Here is an 18,714-nt window from a genome sequence, read left to right on the forward strand (position 1 = left end):
CGCTCTGCATTTTACCACATTAGGGCTAAAAAGCTTTTGTACAGTGTCCCCCCGTACATAACCAATAAGGCATTACATAATGGGTCTTAAATCATTCTGCTCATTTATTGTGAATATCCTGCAGCTTCCTTCAAAACCAAACTTGTTCAGAAAAGAACACTGCTTGTAGATTGCTTGTCCTTACCCACTTATGTGGATTTCTCTGCTAGGGTGAAGTCAAACTTGGACAGCAGCATACATCCTCCGTAAGAAGTACTGGTTTTGAGAATATACTTTTGCTCATCTTGCTGTGTATTATGCTGTAGAGTCCCTGGCCACTGTTCTACAACACAAAAGGTTGTTAAAGGACAGGAAGGGCATCTTCATCTGTGGGCTTTGAGATTAATCTTTTCATCTTGTGCCTATCCTCTTGCAAACAGTACTCTGAGTACGGCAGAGTATCTAAAATTAGCTGCCTTTATTGGAACTCTGTTGATGTATTCTGAAAATGAAACTATGGTATCAGGCAATTTGTGAGCTGTGCACTAATGCACCATATAGAAACATCTTCAAGCAACAGAGTTGAAATGATCGGTCATTATTCTGTTGTCACAACTTCAGCCATCTTATAATGTAGTAATTTTTCTTTCCAATCCTAAGCAACGATACTCCATTCTTGAGAATATGCTGTCCAAGAATAAGAACAGTCTCAGGATCAGTTACGCGAATCCCGTTTATTGAAACTCCACCATGTGTAATTTTCTGGTACCTAAAAAAATCCAAACAGGGAAAGTGGTAATTGCAAGATCAACTGTAACAAGCAAATTTTAAACTATTGTTAGGTACTGAAAGTTCAGCTAAGAGCTTTTTCGTTTGATCCATAACTAAGTAAATATTAATTATCTTGGACTTCCATTCAGTCCAGGTCAAGAGTGACTGAAATTAACCTTAGTCTTTACAACTCTCACTCTTCCTGAGAGGTATAAGGAAGCAGGCTGTTACCCTAGACTCTCCCTTCATCAGGTGTAGATTTTACAGCTAAGATACATAAGGCTGCATTATCCTACTTTCACTTCAAAATGGAATAAGGCTACTTGCTCCCCTCTTTTTAATGCTGGTATGTAAGATTGTTAGCCTGTTTCTACCTGACTTGGCTGTCCTCATCTTTCATTTAACTGCTGAAAGCATACCACTATTAACCTGTTCAAGTGAGGTATTGCCAGAGAGCACAGGTGATAACTTACCCACTAGGTCCATCTGCAATGGCATTTGCTTTGCGACACAGGTCAAGAACATTCATTCCAGGTTCAAGCATCAATTCAGCTGAAGGAGCTTGTTTAAAAAGTTCCTGCAACTCTTGGTCAGACATAGCTTCCAATGCCTCCACACTGCTGTGATAAAGGGCTTTAGTGCACCTGTGAAAATAAAGATCATTCAAAATACAGGGCTAGTCTTATCTTCACACAAAGAGCTATTCAGCTCATCAGATTCCTTTCCCCAACTTGCTGTGAGGGTCCACACAGTCAAAGAGGTACTTAAAGTACACCCCTTTTGTTTTGGTTGTAATCATCTGCTGCTCTGCAATTTTTTTAAATAATGTTACTGTATTTTTAAGTCTACAGAATTATTACATTTTTTTCTTCTACCAGCTGAGCAACAACTAGCTACATGAAAATAGTCCTTGAAAAGCTATGGATAATTACCAATGAACATCTGAAAGAAAACTGCTTGACAAATCGAACTTCACCTCTTAGCAGATTCTAGCCCTTCTCTACCATGAACCAGCTTTGTAACTTCTGCAGCAAGTCGTTTCTGAGGGCCCCATTTTTCAGGTTCTTTAGCATGCATTTCCATAATGTGGTCAATCTCCTCAAGAGGAATGAAGGTGAAGAGTTTCAGGTATCTATGTGCAGGGAAAAAAAATATTTTGTCTATATAGCCATAATTAAAACATTTCCAGCCTTTGTCATTCAAGCTTCATTTAAAATGATTCTTAGTCAATTTAAGAAAACTGTATTACAGATGTTCTGTCTTTTCAAACAACTCTTTGATTTTGCTCACATGCTTTCGCTTACCAGCATAGCTCACGTTTAGTTTAATATTCTGCCTAAGATTGTCTTCAGACATAAGACAGTGTGAGATGCTTTTATGAAGCTTATAATGCAATCAACAACTTGGTTTTCTCTTGAAATGTTTACAGGACTTACCGCAATTGTGTGTCGACTAACAAGGCTTTAGATTATATTCTTAGTAGTTACAAAATACACTAATGCAAAATACCACACGCAGCCTGTGGGACAGAAGTATGTGATGTATTGCAAGTATCTCAGCAGGAAGATTATTTACGGTAATCAAGAATTTAAAGGTGTGTACCTAACCATACTCTTCACTACAAAGTTCATTTTAATGGCCTTGCAGTACCATGAAATGCTGTGTATTAAAAAATGTACTGGTACAGAGTCTGAACACGTGAAATATTGTAACATTAAATACCCACACACCCTTCTTTTCAAGCACTGAAAAGTGATATGGATGCAGAAAGTCAGAAATACTAGCCAATAAACCTTTAGGAAAGGTAACTGAGTTACGAGACACGTCACAATATGAAACCTGTCTGAAGTTTATGAAGACACTGATTTGACAGTGATGATACTGAAGTTAAAAGCAGATTTAAAAGGGAGCATATAGCAACTTATTAAAGTTTATGTAATGCCCTGAATAAAGCTATTTGCTTTTTACTTTCAGCCATGTCCCTGGCACACCAGCATGGAGGCCAGCCATCAGTGAAGGAAACTCTAATGGTAAAATGGTATTTCCTCACATTTTCCCTACCCTTTTGTGTTCTTACATGATTTAAATATTTTTACACATTCTTTGGCAGTAAGAATGCGAGTTATGTGTGGTTGACTTGGATTCAGAAACACGAGAAGACCATGTTTAGCTCACTGGAGTTGCTCTGCCTTAAGTAATGACAATTCAGAATTTTGTCTTTTTACATTCTACTGCTTTAAGCAGTAGTTGGATGTCCTTCCAAAGTTTTGGTGTATTAGTCTCATCTTCTTTACAGATCAATTCACTTGCCATTATAATTGTAAGCAGAAATCTTCGCTTCCACATTCTGAAATGGGGAAGCTGAACAGTTAACTTCAATGAAACTGTCAAACATTGAGTCAGGATGATGCAAATTGTTCCTATCTGCAATTTTTAAAAAGATCCACTAAAATTTCCATGCAAGCTATCAAACAGCCTTAGGGTTCCACCATGTTAGTACTCCTGGTCATCTATGTAACAAGCACTCCTCCCACCATCTAAATGTTTTTAATTAATGCTTGTATGAGTTATGGTACATGGACAGAAAAAGATGTTAAGCTTCTCCACAAGTGGGCAAAACTGCATGACATTTTTACCACAGTCACACTACTAGGACTCTTCATCAGGGACTGTAGCGATGGGACAAGGGGTAATGGGCTTAAACTTGTATCTAATCTGAACTTCCCCTGTTTAAGGAAGAAGTTCTTTACTGTGAGGGTGGTGAGACATTGGAACAGGTTCCCCAAAGAAGTGGTGAATGCTCTATCCCTGGCAGTGTTCAAGACCAGGCTAGACAGATCCTTGGGTGACAGAGTCTAGGGTGAGGCATCCCTGCCCATGGCAGGGGGGACTGGAACTATATGATCTTAAGATCCTTTCCAACCCAAACCATTCTACTATTCTATGATCCTACCAAACTGTAGCCTAGGATGCTGACTCCTACTGGCTGTCCATTCTGTTCTCCTCTCCCTTATTTTGTACTTTCAATGTCTTTAAACTGATCCCAGAAAACCTCTACCTTACGAATTCCTTGTACACTACCCTGTATACTCCCTGCTGTGGACTTAGAATGGTATAATGTTTTCCCCTTTTTACCTGAACTACAACCACAGTCTGACTGTCTCCCGGGCATGTTTTTATCTAGATCAGTGATCTTCAAAGCAGGGTGCCAGCACCCCAGAAGGTATGCAAGATGATCAAATAGGGTGCAGGAAGAAAATATTACAGCTTCAGCAGTACATTTATATAATCTATAAATAAACAAACATACATGTACTGAGAGTGAATGCTCAAAATTATTTTACTGATAGGGGCACATGATCAAAAAAGTCTAGAGATCACTGACTTAGCTAATATAATCATAAATATGAATTTATTGGCTTTTTCTTAAAAAGACACTACTTAAATTTGATTAGGGATACGCACTCTTTCATGTGATGTGGTTCTAGAAGCTGAACTTTACATGTTTGTAACCAGCGATCTAGCTTCTTGCTATCTGAATGTAGTGTTTCTGGATACTTTGTACTAAGTAAAAACTTGTGATAATATCTATTAAGCTGAAGCTACTTATTAATCAGCAGGAGAGATTTCACTGATACTGTGATGTTACAGTACTGAAACGAACATACCTCGTAAAAGTCACCCCACTGGCAGAAGAAAGTGCTTTCTTGTTCATCCACACTCATTTTATGATGCATATGCTAGCATATAGAGACAGGTTCCACTATCCTATATACTTAAGAACCAGTCATGCCTGTTTATTTAATGAATGTACAGTTATAATTAACATTTACTTCTACATGGACCTTGTGTTTCACATATCCAAATGAAACAGTTACAAAGAACAGCTTTTAGGAACAATGACCAAAAAAAAAAAACCTACTTACTTTTCAACTATATTATCTTGTTGTCTGACAAAAAACTGGTACAGCTCAAATGGAGAAGTCTTATCTCTGTTTAGCCAAACTGCATTGCCGGCAGTCTTTCCCAGTTTATCTCCAGTAGTATTGGTAATAAGAGGTACAGTAATTCCAAACACATCTGTCCCTGTCATCCTGAGAAAGAGAAGAGTAACTGCATGTTGTAAAAACACTGTTACAAAAATAAAGTCTCCTCTTGGTAAAGATTACTAAAATACAAGCATCCTGTGAGATTCTATCCTTGATACAAACCAGTTAAATAAGATGAAGTGTGAGGGGCAAATAATGCCAGAATATGGTGAAGACTGCTTTAGGAAGAAAAAACAAACAAATCCTTGAATTTAAAAATACACATTCTTTTGTGTGTAACAAAGAAGTTTATGTACTTAAGTAATTCCATGAACAACAGCACTAGCAAATTAAGATATGCTGTACCTTCCGTTTTCTGCTCAAAGCACTAATTGAGGCTGCCTGCGTGGTTGGGACACTTGTAAGGCTTTTCTTGTGTTGATTCTCTGTCTTGTAATAGTCCAGCATATGGTAAAGTAAAAACATTGTCTCTGATTGTCACCCATACTCAATGATTTGCTTGTGTATTCCTGCCAATTTTTCTGAGACACCAAATTTGGTGGATAAGCAAAAGCTCATCATCATCAGGTTTTGAGAATAAATGCAACTGTCTTTACCAATCCACTACTGCTGACCGCACTAGAATTTGTTTGCTAGCAGAAGACTTGTCTCAATATTGTCCCGTGCTTTAGGATACTTCATTTTGGTTCTCTGATTAATTAATAAAAGAACCCATCCTTTTGGTTAAAAAAAATCATTAACATTTCATGAAAAAGTCTTAAAACCGTGGCCAAAACGTCCATACGTGCCAGTCTTATCATCAGGACAATTCATTATTCTTCTCATATCCCACATTTTATGCAATGCCAGCTCTCGGAGCGGCAACTTCTGTTCCTCGTGCTGTAGGGATTTTCAACAAGAAGCTGTGCAGTTTAGGGTGTCTGATGCAGATGACTGCACAGAGCTGCACAGGACACCTGATGGATGCCCTGACCCTGCCTCTGAGCTAGGACACCTGATGCCCTCACCCTGCAGTGACACGACGTCTGACGGACGCCCTGCACGGAGCTGCGGCTCCCGGTGCCCCGTCCCTGCCGTCACCGCCCCCCAGGCAGGACGGGATGCCGGCGCCTCCCCTGCGCTGCCCGCCCACCGCCCCTCCGGCCCCGCCGTACTTGGTGACGAGCTCGTAGCCGGACATGATGTTGCCCATCTGGTCGGCGCCGCCCAGCTGGACGCGGCAGCCGTGGTGCAGGTGGAGGTGCAGGAAGTCGTAGGCCTGCAGCGCGGGGTACAGGAACTCGGCGAGGCTCATACCGTCGGGGCTTCGCAGCCGCGCCTGGCAGCTCTGCCGACTCAGCAGCGTGCCCATGCGGAGCCGACCGCCGGCGCCGCCGAGGAAGTCGAGCAGCGGCTCCCGGTCGAGCCAGCAGGAGTTGTCCAGCAGCACGGCGCGGCCCAGCGACCTCCCGCCCGCCGCCGCCCAGAACAGCTCCCGGTGGTTCTCGAACAGCCGCTCCAGCCCGGCACGCAGAGACCGCGCGTGTGCACGCACCCGCTCCGCCGGCAGCGGCTCCCGCGCCCGCTCCCTGCCGCTGGGGTCCCCGAGGCGCGCCGTGGCCCCGCCCACCACGGCGATGGCGGTGTGCCCAGCGCGCTGGAAGTGGAGCAGCCCCATGACGGCCAGCAGGTGCCCGACGTGCAGCGAGTCGGCCGTGGGGTCGAAGCCGCAGTAAGCAGTAAGGGGCGGGCGGCCCGGCTCCAGCAGCTCCAGCAACTGCTCCTCCGCGCTCTGCGCCGGGAACACCTCCTGGAACAGCCCGCGCTCGCACTGCGCCGCCAGCATCCCGCCGGCACCCCGCGCCCGCCGCGGCTGCTCGTGGGCTCGCCGCCGGAGACGGAAGGAGAGCGGCTGCGAGGCCTGGCGCAGGCCGCCCCACAGCCCCGCCGCCCGGCCCCATCGCTGCGGTAGTACCGTGGGCGCCGCCATCTTGCCCCGGGACCGCTGGGAGTGGGCGGAGCCAGCTCGCCTGAGGGGAGGAGGTTCTTGCACCGCCCCGGGGAGGCGGGCCCTGGGTGTGTGACGGAGTACTCTGTCAGGGAAAGGCGCTAAGGGTCGCCGCTGAGGGTGGTGGTGGGCTGTGCGGTGCTAGTGGTTGTCCTTCGGGATATTAAAGTTATAAACGGAAACGGCATGGGCTGGTTCTTTCATGGTTTGTTTTTCAACCCGTCAACCCGAAATAACGGGATTTTAAGCTGCTTTCAGGCTAAAACACGTGTTGGAAATCAGGCTTTTGGCCTCGAGTGAGGAGTCCAGCAGCATGGGTACCAAATGCTTAAATTGGTAGCAGCGTGGCTTCAGCACTCACAAAATCCAGAATTCGTACACTTTAAAAACCCAAGTGTTTAAAATGTTGTCTTGGTGGGATTTAATATGAAATTGGGTTCATTGTCTTCACAATGTGTTTTACCTGCCCATAAACTTCCTCGTTCTTCCCAGTTGTCTTTTAGTTGAAGTAAATCTCTTCTGGTATGGCGGCACGTAAGAGGACTTGCACCGCTTACGTGCCACTTCCAGGAGCTCCCAGCTCGAGAGCAATGTTCACGGTGTTGCTTTGCTAATGTTTTACAGAACCATTCATTCCTCCTTTTGAGTAACTTTCTGTTTCAGTTTACCCAAACAATGAGTCTACTTTGATTTAGTGACAGTAGTAAAAGATACTAGAAAGATTTTTACACTTGGTACGCTTTGATGCTTCCCTAAAGCACTGTGGTAGGAGAAAGTCATGAGTAGTTTAAAGAAAAACGGTGTGAACAGCATGATTGAGAATGGAAAATAATATTGTTTAGGGACATTCAGTCTTTACTATAACAAGTCCTTCCAATCTCGGACAGCCCTTCTTTGTATATTGTTTACATGGGAAAGTATTGGCAAACTGTATATCCGCATGCCATAAAAATATTGACAGGGTGGGTCAAAGGCAATGTCAAAAGTGAAACAGAGAGTGTACAGGACTATGACTCACAGGAGAGAAGTATAAAAGCAGTAGTTTCACCACTTGAAAGTTATTGGCATCGAAGACTTAACTGCTGACAAGTGCACAGGTAAGTGAAGTACAAAATCATTCTGTTATACCACACTGGGGATAAGCATGATGGAAATTATTCCATTTGATGGAAAATAACAGAAGAAGCAAAAAAAAAAAAAAAAACCAACCCCAGAAAAGTCTATTAAGGATCAGTGAGGTAAATCCTGAAGTGCTGAGGTATCTGTCAGTGGGAAATAATGGTTGTGCTAGTGGTATTCTGTAAGAATGGGGGCAGGTGCTGTGACATAACTGTCATTGGACTGGTAGTTGTATGCTTCACAGGGATGGTATGAATTGGTTTTGTTTTCCTGAAGGTTTATTGTGCTGACAAAAAGAAAGGGGATTGGCAATACAAGATAACAGTTTATGTTTTGTTTGCTTTTATATGGGGTGAGGGGTGTTTATTATTTTTTAAATGTGAATAAAGACAAATAACTTACATGTTTATATACACCCACATACATGTATATCCTCTTCACTACAGTGCTTATGCTTCAAAAGTAAGTTAAAAGGAAGACTTTTTTTAACTTGGGAAATGAGACCTTCTGGAGCTGAGGACATGGAGGATGGTTTGTATCTCTTTGCTTCAGTTAATCATCTCAATATAGACAACTGGAACAGGAACATCTCTTCAGCTTCAGAAATAATACAAAAACAGGACATCACAACTTAAGTTTGACTACTTCTTTGTACATGGAATGAGCAGCAGCAGGAGTTTAATCGCAGCCCAGAGCTCTTCTTTCAGTACTAATTTCTGTGGTATTTATTGGTTTTGTAATTTGCGTCATGGTATGTATTGCTTTAGGGCTGTTAACCAGCAAAGTGTTCCTTAGCAGTAAGTGGTGTGCTCCTTAGGCAATGCCACCACAAGCTTTTGTCTGTGTCACTTATTTTCTGACAGGTAATCTATATGTGCAGTACATTAAAAGAAATAATTCTGTATTCTTTATTGAAATACTCTGCTTTCATTCCTATATTAGTGAAAGTGCAGTAATCAACAGTGTTTTTTTCTGTAGCCTGACCATATTTGAATTTGCCTACTAATTATGACCTCTTTATTTGGACGTGTTCAGAGAGTCATCCATACATACGCTTAGGAAAGAAAGATTTGTGCATGTTTCTAGCTCGTCTTATGGAGGAGTCTCCGGAGTGTCATGCCCCATCTGATGAGGTATGTAACAGGGTATCATTGCTAGGAAGTATTTTTACTGCTTATTTTACTGAGAATTAGCCTTTAAAACATCTTATGTCATTCATCAAACAAAACATTCATAAACATCTATTGTGTGATCGCCACTTTTACGGTGGAGTGAATCTGATGAGGTTATCCATTCTAGTCTTGTGTTTTGAAAGTTACTGCTAGTAAGCCATGCTGTTAAAGTTTTCATGGAAATCTAATAATGTTACATAAAGATACTGGATTCCTAAGAATTGATTAATACCAATTTTTTTTTCATTTCCCTGTGTCATACTGCTGAAGCATACTGTCATGTCCTAATTGTTCATGAATACCGTAATGAAATCATAGAATCATAGAAACACAGGATCATAGAAATGGAAGGGGATTGCCTGGGAAAAGTGGCACTGTCATGTGGTTGCTTTTCCTGCTTGAAAGATGGGGATAAATGATGTCCAGTTTTCTACATGTAGGGACATTATGAAGAGTATTTGTGTTTACCTCTGACTTAAAGTAGTAAATCATTTTATGAGGCAGTTGTTGGCCTTCCTCTGTCCTTCCTGTGGGTACTGAACTAGATTCAGTTTCTCTTCCTGATGGTCCTGGAGATGCACCTAGTTTCAGTGATTTAGCCAGAGCTGTCGTTGCTTTTGGGAATGGCACAGTAAAGCCCATTAAAAAGGAGGATCCTAAATTTCTTGCACAGGTAGAGAGACAAAAAGATGGTGATGAAATTGACAGAGAGCAATGACCTCACTGTGCAAAAGCAAAATTAGATCATGACTGTGTTGAAAGGGGTAACATAATGGGGTGGCGAGATGCTTGTGGCAAAGTGTTAAATGTGATTAAAATCTTATATAAATAGCTGTAAAAATTTAGAAGTTAGATGTACCTAGAAATATATAGAAAGCATATATTTAGATTTTAAAGCTGTATTAGTCGGTGATTAAAATGTTTGGAAGGATCTGTTAGATTTTTACTATTTGTTTCTTTTTTTTTTTTTTTTTTGGCAGTTTGGGGCAGGGTATAATGGATATCCCATCGGCATATTATATGCAAACTTGCCCTCTAAAGGGAGAAAAAATCGAAGGACTGAACTTGCAAAATCGGAAGTTGTTCTCCATGCTGAAGCAAATGCTCTCCTGTACAGGTTATTATTACAAATCTGGTAATGAGTGACTTCACAGGCATTCTTTATTACAATAGATGTGAACAGTGTGCAGTGTGAGTAAGTCAGTGAGTAATCATGGATTTTCTCTTTGTCCTTTCCATCTGTTCTTCACCCATTAATCCAATTTAAAGATTATTTTTAGCTTTGCAGAAAATGAATTAATTTTGCAAATACATATATTTTTCAGATCAAAGTCCAAAATAGAAGAGAGTGATATACTTTACTGCATCAAACCTCCCTGTCATGACTGTCAGAACCTTTTGAAAGATATGAAAATCAAGACAATTCACTGTGTAAAAGAATCATCCAAACAGAGTGAAGATGTATGCTTATGTAATTTTATTTATTTATTGTCATAGTGTAATCACATGTTTGAGGAAAGGGTGGTCAGTTTATTAGTAGTTGACTTACAGAAAAATACATCAGTTCTTACCCTTCTGTGTAGGAGAGGAATTATACCAGGTTATCACCTACAAAATGTTTCATTCTTTATACTCATATACAGCTGGAATTTTATGGTTTGCTTTCTGCATTGGAGATCTTTACACTACTATACTTCTAAAGTCAGGAAAGGAACAAGTTATATATTTTAAGACCTCGCACTGGGGACGTCTATCTTTCTGTTCAAGCTATATGTCAGAGCTCTGGAATGTACTCTGATTTTGCATCTGGCTGTGTCTGAACTCTTATGGTGATGAGACCTTGATATGTGTCTTGGTTGAAGAACTTGGAACACAGATACCTAATGGAGCTGTGGTATTCTTCATTAAGACCTCCAATATGAAGGCGTACCTCTGTCCTACATTGCACACACTTTTTATCCCTCAGGGTAAATGCAACATTCTTCTTTCTAAGTAAGTCTCACATTCACATATTTGAAGCATCTGATGAGTTCAGCTTTACTGTTCACAGGTCTGTGCCAGACAACATATATTCAGATTCATCACAGGATATCACCCTTGTGATGAATCTGCAGTGGAAGGAAGAAGTATTTTTTGAGTTTGCAGAGGGGTATTATTCCTTTCAGGGAAGTCCAACAATTGCTTAGTAGGATTTAATCAGATGTAACTTAAATAATTTATGAACACCTTTGGAGAAATCTATCTGAAAGACAATGTCTCAGTGTTGGTTCAGGCCCAAGTATCCAGTTAATTCCCATATTCTAGATTAAATTCTACCCCTATAAAGACAACCATGGCCAAGGTATTAAAAATTTTCTTTGCCTTGTTTTTTGCTGGCAAGATTTGCCCTCAGGAATTCCATGTCCCTGAGACTGGTGGGAAGATGTGGAACAATGAAGGTAGTAGAGTAAAATCTGGTTATGGAATATTTAAAGAAGTTGAATATGCACAAGACCATGGGACCTGTCAATAAGGTGACTGTAAGTAGTCAGCATGGTTTTATGAAGGAGAAAATATACGTGACTAATCTGACATCCTTTTGTGATGAGATGACCCACTGGATGAGTATAGAGCAGTAGACGGTTTTCATCTTGAATTTAACAACTGCAACAGCATGTCCCACAGCATCCTAATAGACAAACTGGTGAAGAATGAACTAGATAAGTGGTCACTGAGGTGGATTGACAGCTACCTGAGGTGAGGTAATGGTTGGAATGCTGTGTCCAGTTCTGGCCTTTACAGTACAAGAAAGATGAGGACATATGACTGCAAGTCCTGCTAAAGGCCTTAAGGACAATTAAGTAATGAGACCATTTCTTGTATGAGGAGAGGCTGAGAGAGCTGAGAGTGACCAGCCAGGAGAACAGAAAGTTCAGGTGGGATCTTATCCATGTGTATACCTGATGGGAAGGAGTAAAGAAGACAGAGCCAGAGCCTTCTCAGTGGTTGGACAGGAGGCAGTGGGCGCAATTTGAAATACAGGGAATTTCACTGAAATGTAAGAAAAAGCCTTTTTGCTTTGAGGCTGATGAGCCCTGGGACACGTTGCCCAGACAGAATGTGGAGCCCCCATCCTCTGAGATACTCAAAACCTGAGTGGACATGACCCCAACAGATCTGCTGTAGTTCACCCTGCCTTCAGGTCTCTGGACTGGAGACCTCCAGAGGTGGCTTCCAACCTCAGTGATTCTGTGAGTGCCTGGTTTATTTGCTTCTCTTTTTTTGTTTTAGGATCCTCTAGATGGTTTAAAGAAAAACTTTGACTATCATGAGGTAGGTTTGAATCTTGACGATTAGACTCAGGGTGGTATTACTAAAAGATAAATAAAAATAATTAAGCAGGTAGAAGGTATGTCAGAAGTGGAAGCAGATAATGTAGAAAAATATTGCTTCACTTTCAAGATACATCTGATGGAAGTAAAGCAGTCTGAGTTGGGAAAAGAGGGAACTGGGACACACAAAACTACTGATGAACTGGATAAATGTTTAGAGGAGAGTAGGCTATGTAGTTGACTTTTATCTCCCTGTAGAGAACAAAAGCATTAGAACTGGAACAGACAAGAATGATTTCAAGGACCCATATATGTCCAGGGGTCCAAGAAATCTTCGTGTTAGATTGATTAATAGCTGTTACAAATATAATGACAGATATGAACAGATAAATTGTGGAATGTATGAAGTAAATGTTCACATATGCTTTAAATACCTTTTTGTTTGTTTTCTTTTTATTCCAGTGGAAACAGTGTGAAATTCAACTTGTGGCAGGTATGGTTAAGATTCATTTCCTCCTCCTTTTTACCATTTCATTTGGCTTCTTTTGGTATTACTGGTGTTTAAATTTAGGAGTATAGTATGTTACTAAGTATTTTTCTTTAAAGCCCTTTTTGCAGGATGTAATAAATACAACAGAATCTGTTTATAAATGGCACATAATTGCTGTAAATTGAATTGAGTTACCCTTAAATTAGTTCTGCTTGTTCCAACCTTCATTTGGAGCTATACATTATAAATATCTGTACCCTGCAGATTCCATTTCTGCCACAGTACTTCTGAATATGCAGAAGACAGAATTACACAAAAATGTCGCCCTTTCGGTCTGTAAGTGGCTAAACCCCATAACTGGTTACAGTTGAAAAGACAGAGGAATAACATAGCAAGTTTCTGGGGTTAATGGTTTCTGCTCTTTTGCTAAGTCATAATTTTTTCCCCCAAAACGACTAATCAGCATCCTTTGTGATAGTTTTCTTATTTCACGCCTTTTCTGTGAATTGCTTCCAGCCTTACATATGACTGCAAGTCCTGCTATCCAAATCTGTGGAGGTATTGGGCTTGACTCTTCTCCACATGCCACTGGGTTTATGCCAGTTAGAGAGTCAGATCACCTACCACAGAATAATGTTATCAATATTGAAATTTTCTTAAGTAACTTACAATTTTATTTAGAGTAGACAATCAGTAAAAAGTAACAGAAGTTTTTAAGAACACCACACATTTTGAGAATACACAAAATCCTTTATACTTTTTGCTTGGTTTAAAGAAAAATAAAGTTATAACTGAGGTAGAAATTTGAAATCTTAATGACGTATAAGCTGAAGCACCAATGCTCTTACTAAGGGAGAAAGATTTGAAATAAACGTTTGAAACAAAACTAAATTAGAAGATAAAATCTCCAAAAATGTTGCTGACCACATCCTCATGGAGTGTGAAGATACGCTGGACAAGTGAACTGGGGAGAACTATGTAATTGAAGAGGAGTAAGGGATAGATTATTTTAAAATTGAAGAGAAAAGTGTGATATTTGCAGTAGAATGAAATCAAACTGATGGGAAGAGCAAGAACCAGGAAGATGACAGGATGGCAGAAATGAACAAGCAGAGACTCAGTATCAAGGACAAGAAGAGGCCGTCTTGAGTGTGAAAGCAAAGGGAGAGAGAAGGCAGTGTGAGTATTGGCCATTCTGTATGTGAGGAGAACATTATGCATTTGGAGGTTAAAAAGATGAAATTCAAACTTTAAAAAGATACCTAACAACAAAAACCCAGGCCATCCTCTTGTCACCACCACCACTGGGCAGCTGTAGGTATTTCTACATGAAGTTCAGTTAACTGTTTTATATCTGTGCAATTCCCATTCATCTTAATATAGATTGTTTCTGAATAAAGTATCAGAGTCCAGCCTGACTGTCAAATATTGTTCTGAACCAGTTGTGACTTCTGAGATGTCCAGCTCACAGTGGATAGTGTGTCAGTGTTGATAATAAGAGGGGGAGGGCTGATAAACTTCTAAACTTCATGTAGTGTCTTTTTATGTGCTATTTCAAATCCAACCTTTTTTCTTTTGTGTCTTCCAGTACCTAGTGATTCAGAAGACAGTGAAGGAACAGAAGGAATGAGTGATGAAGGCAAAGTGAAATAAATTCACTAAACTCTTCACTGATCATCAGTTTTTGGTTTCCCTAATTTAATTTAATTTAATTAAACAGGGTTGAATAAATGTAATTGGCCTGAAAGTAGTGAGCTGGATATTACACAGCACAGAGAGCTGATGTGCAAACTTCTGACATATCGCTCTGGCAACATATTTGTCTTAATTTTAATTTTATTTTAAGTAAAAGTAATTGTATCCATTTTTTTACCAGTCTTACCAAATGGTATTGAAATCTTAACCAAAAAAAAAAAAAGGGCATAAAAAAGGGAGGATTTTCAACTGTGATAGTTGAAATATTTTGAAGAAGAGTATGATATAGGGCAATAGAATTAGTCTTTCCAGATTGGCTAGATCTCCTAGACTATATCTCCTAGACTAAGACTGCACATTGGATATTCACATACTTTTTCTTTCCTCTTGAAGTCAGTAGAAATCATTGCCTGTGACAGAAGAGTAGATAGCATTTAAAAAGAACAACAACAAACTCCCCCCCCCAAAAAAAAAAAACACAAAGAAACAAAACAGAAAAAAAAGGAGATCCAGGATAGCTCTGCACTCTGTCAAGCAGTGGCTCCTAGGATGATCATTTCCATTTTCCTCGGAGGACTGGCACGCATAAGTAGATGTGCTGATGTTTGAAATGCAAAGATAAGGCTCTTTACAGGGTAACTGGCTCATCGAGCACTGATGCATTATTAAGAAACAGTTCTTTCTTTCAACATGCATGGAAATTATAACCCTTTCCCCCAACTTTCCACCTAGGACCAGAGAGCTAAATAATTATCCTTTCTATCTCATTACCAGTAATTATTTACTAATTGTGTGACATTGCCTATTTTTTTCTGCAGGACTGTTTTGATTAGCTTTTCTGTCCACTGTTTCTTTCTAGGTCCTCCCATTCCTCATCTGAAGAAAGAAGACCTGTGCATCTTTTTAGCACTACATATGGAAAATTTACCAAGTGAATCAGAGGAATCTGTGAGTTACTTCAACTCAAGCATATTAATTGTTATCAAGGCTAAAAAAAAGCCATATTGTCAAATAGGATCTTGATTTAAAAACTACTGACTTGGTGTTGTGGGCAAAGTGATCTTAATTCGGAGAATTTTTACTTAATCCAATTTATTGCCAATAAATACAAACTTCTGTTTACTGAATTGGGTATTGAAGAGAGAAAGAGAACAGAAAGAGTTAAATACCAAAGTAAACATTTATCTCAGCTTGAGCCAAACACCTACCCTCTCACTTTCCTAGTCTCAACTTCCATTGTTTTTACCTTATGTTACTCTCAGTGAGGTGATGGGTGTTGCAGGAGGTTGGGGCTGTGTAGGTGATGGTTTGTCTGCAACTCTTCTGTACTTTTTTCCTAGTTTTCTCTGCTCTTCCATGCTTCCTACTGGCCCTGCCCTGGCATAAGGTGTCTGCTGGCTGTGGTTCCTCAGGAGCCTCTGTTCCAGTGTGGGTTGCCTGTGGGCCACAGACCTGCAGTTAGAATTTTAACCTATTGCATGCTTAGACTCTGGATTTTTAGTAGATCAAAGCTGTTTGAAGCTTTGAAGTTACATAGATGTCTGGTGAGTATCCTTTGAATAGTGTTGCCATTTGCTTGATACTACACCTTGTCACTCCTTTCTCCTGTTTTGGTAGTCTGCAGTAAACCAGTTATTCGAATATCCATCTCCCTGCTTTTTTCATGATGTTACACACAATTACAGACTTTACAAAGGTCTGTCTACCTCTTAAGTCTTTCTGGACTCCAGTAAAAGCATTTGCCCGGTTGATCTAGAATACAACAATTGAGTTAGGTGCTGTAGACACAACAAAACTGTCTGAAAATCCACAAGGATTTTCTAGACTGCTTCATCCCTAGCCATTTGCAACAAATGCCATTCTTTTTCTGTGAGATCCTTTGATTGCTTTATCTTTACGTACACATAATCTGGCTGGACTCTCATTCGCTGGACGGTTATACTTTCATTTGTATACCTGTACATTTATTTGTGTATGTATATGCAGGATTGCAGAACTGGAATTGTCATCTGTGAACCAAGCAAGCCCAAAAGGATTACTGCCCTGGGCTGCTCAACAGGGGAACTTCATGCTGTGACAAAAGTGCTGTTAAGGTTTCCTAATGCCCTGAAAGGCTGTGAAGTTTACATGTCTCGGAAACCTTGCAATTATTGTGCAAAATTGCTGGTTCAAGGTCAGTATCAAAACTGAAATATCTCCTAGACTAAGACTGCACGTGTCATACTTACAGGCTGGTAAACTAGTCACAGCAGTCATTTCTCTTCCTCTTCAGTTACTTCCATTTTGCTTTCTGCATTTTTCCTCAGTTGGCTCTTATATGAATCATTCAGGTCCCTGTCAGAAGCTGATGTAGCTAAATATCTTATACAATAGATAGCTGTGATTATTAGAGAACATTAAGATGTGATTCATAATGTAATTGTACAAATTGTTGGTATTTACTAACACATGGATCATGAAGGAATAGTGCAAGTCATTAATGAAAAAAAGAGCCACCAGAGCTTGTTAAATGAGAAAAAAATAAGAGACAAAATATATGTTTTTTATATATATATGTTATATATTTTATATATGATATACATTTTTTCCTCTACAACAACTTCCTGTATCTTTTCAAAACAATCTCCTTGCTTTGGAAATCTTTACAGTTTGGTAAACATAAGTAGAGATAAAAGTTTAATCACTTGGAAAAAAATATAAAGTAATCAATTGTATATTAAGTTTCCCTTTTGACTCTGAAAATAATGTGATAATAAAAAATATTTTAATATTATTCTATTAATGTGAGGGAAAGCTGCAGCTTGCTTAAGTATATTCTATATCACTTTATGTTTGTTAGTGGAAAACACAACTGCTAGTATATTTCATATTTAATATTAATCTTACATATCTGTTTTCTTTATTCAGCACAAGTCTCACATGTGTATTACTGGCCAAATTTTGAAATCAAAATGGCAAACTCAAAGCATAATCTCGTAAAATATGCTAATGCCATCTTTACAGAAAGCAATGTTGTTGCGGCGGTATATGTACCTACAATAGCCAACCAAAGAAAGATGGAAATACTTCATTCAAATGAAAAAGCATCTTCTAATGATAATTTAGTTCCAGTTTCATCTGTATTTGATAAGAAAACTAGTGGGGATATTTTAAAAGAATTCAACTTGGAACACCTGAAGGATGACCGACTGAAAAAATACAAAAAAAATCTTACTACAGCAAAGAACTGTTTTAAATCTCTTGCAAGTTGCAAAGATGAAAAAATAAAAATCTTAGAAGAGAAGGAATCCACTGTAAAGAATAATCCTAAGTACACCCATGCATTACAGCTCTGTGATTTGTTAGCATCCAGAAGTGGTAAGTAAATTAATATTACTAAATTTAGTTCCTTAATTTACTCAGTGTGGAAAAATTCTACACAATTGTTAGTCATATTCCTTGAGATGTAATATACTGAGCAACACCCCTCCCCCCTATTTCATTGATTACACTTCATTCTGTTAGGTAATTAATGAAAAATTAGAATTAATGAAACTCTGGACCAGTAGACATGAGTATGAATGTCATACTTTTTGACCAGCAGGTTTGTTGTAATATCATAGTGTTGTGCGAATTTATAATTGTGATTATTTGACCGTTTATTCTCAGACAATAACAATGGAGTGGGGACGGTGATTTTCAAGGAAGACAACATTGTAAGTAAAGGTTTATGTGGTTTAGGAAATTGTGCTTTTCTTCTAAAAATGTCTGAACTGTTCATAGGAAAATGTATTTCTGGAAACAAAGACAATTTTTCCTTTGGGGGAGAAAAGAATTCGTAATTTTCTGAAACTTCACATTTCATACAAATATATGATTGAGATCTATAATCAACCACTTTGAAATGGAGATCTCCATAAACATTACCAAACAGCATCAGGTTAGAATTCTCCCTGAAGTTATTAACAAGAAGTTGAGATCTATAATTAATCACTTTGAAATGGAGATCTGCATAAACATTACCAAACATCACATTAGAACTCTTCCTGAAGTTGTTAACAACTTTTAGGAGTTGGATTAGGCTGTAAATAGCTAAAGATTCCAGAACAACATTACCTTTTATTTCTTTGTATGTTGTTTGTTTCTAGGTTGCCGTGGGCTA

The 18,714-nt window shown here is 39.5% G+C and overlaps 2 protein-coding genes across 2 annotated transcripts; one reads left to right on the forward strand and one right to left on the reverse strand.

Moving 5' to 3' along the window:
* Nucleotides 1-450: 450 nt before the first annotated feature.
* YARS2 (tyrosyl-tRNA synthetase 2) lies at nt 451-6,783 on the reverse strand. Its single transcript, XM_061444879.1, has 5 exons — nt 5,954-6,783; nt 4,677-4,844; nt 1,727-1,882; nt 1,224-1,394; nt 451-748 (listed from the first exon to the last, which is right to left on the reverse strand). The coding sequence occupies exons 1-5, from the start codon at nt 6,766-6,768 to the stop codon at nt 589-591; spliced, it is 1,470 nt and encodes a 489-aa protein (XP_061300863.1). The 5' UTR covers nt 6,769-6,783; the 3' UTR covers nt 451-588.
* A 9,683-nt stretch (nt 6,784-16,466) lies between these two features.
* On the forward strand, nt 16,467-17,938 carry LOC133274966 (uncharacterized). Its single transcript, XM_061464600.1, has 2 exons — nt 16,467-16,746; nt 17,481-17,938. Exons 1-2 carry the CDS (start codon nt 16,548-16,550, stop codon nt 17,936-17,938), a joined length of 657 nt encoding a protein of 218 aa, XP_061320584.1. The 5' UTR covers nt 16,467-16,547.
* Nucleotides 17,939-18,714: the final 776 nt, after the last annotated feature.

The sequence above is a fragment of the Pezoporus flaviventris genome, unplaced genomic scaffold (genome assembly GCF_033815535.1).
Source record: "Pezoporus flaviventris isolate CSIRO_AGI_PZ_B2104156 unplaced genomic scaffold, CSIRO_AGI_Pfla_v1 ptg000002l, whole genome shotgun sequence".
NCBI classification, from domain to species: Eukaryota; Metazoa; Chordata; class Aves; order Psittaciformes; family Psittacidae; genus Pezoporus; species Pezoporus flaviventris.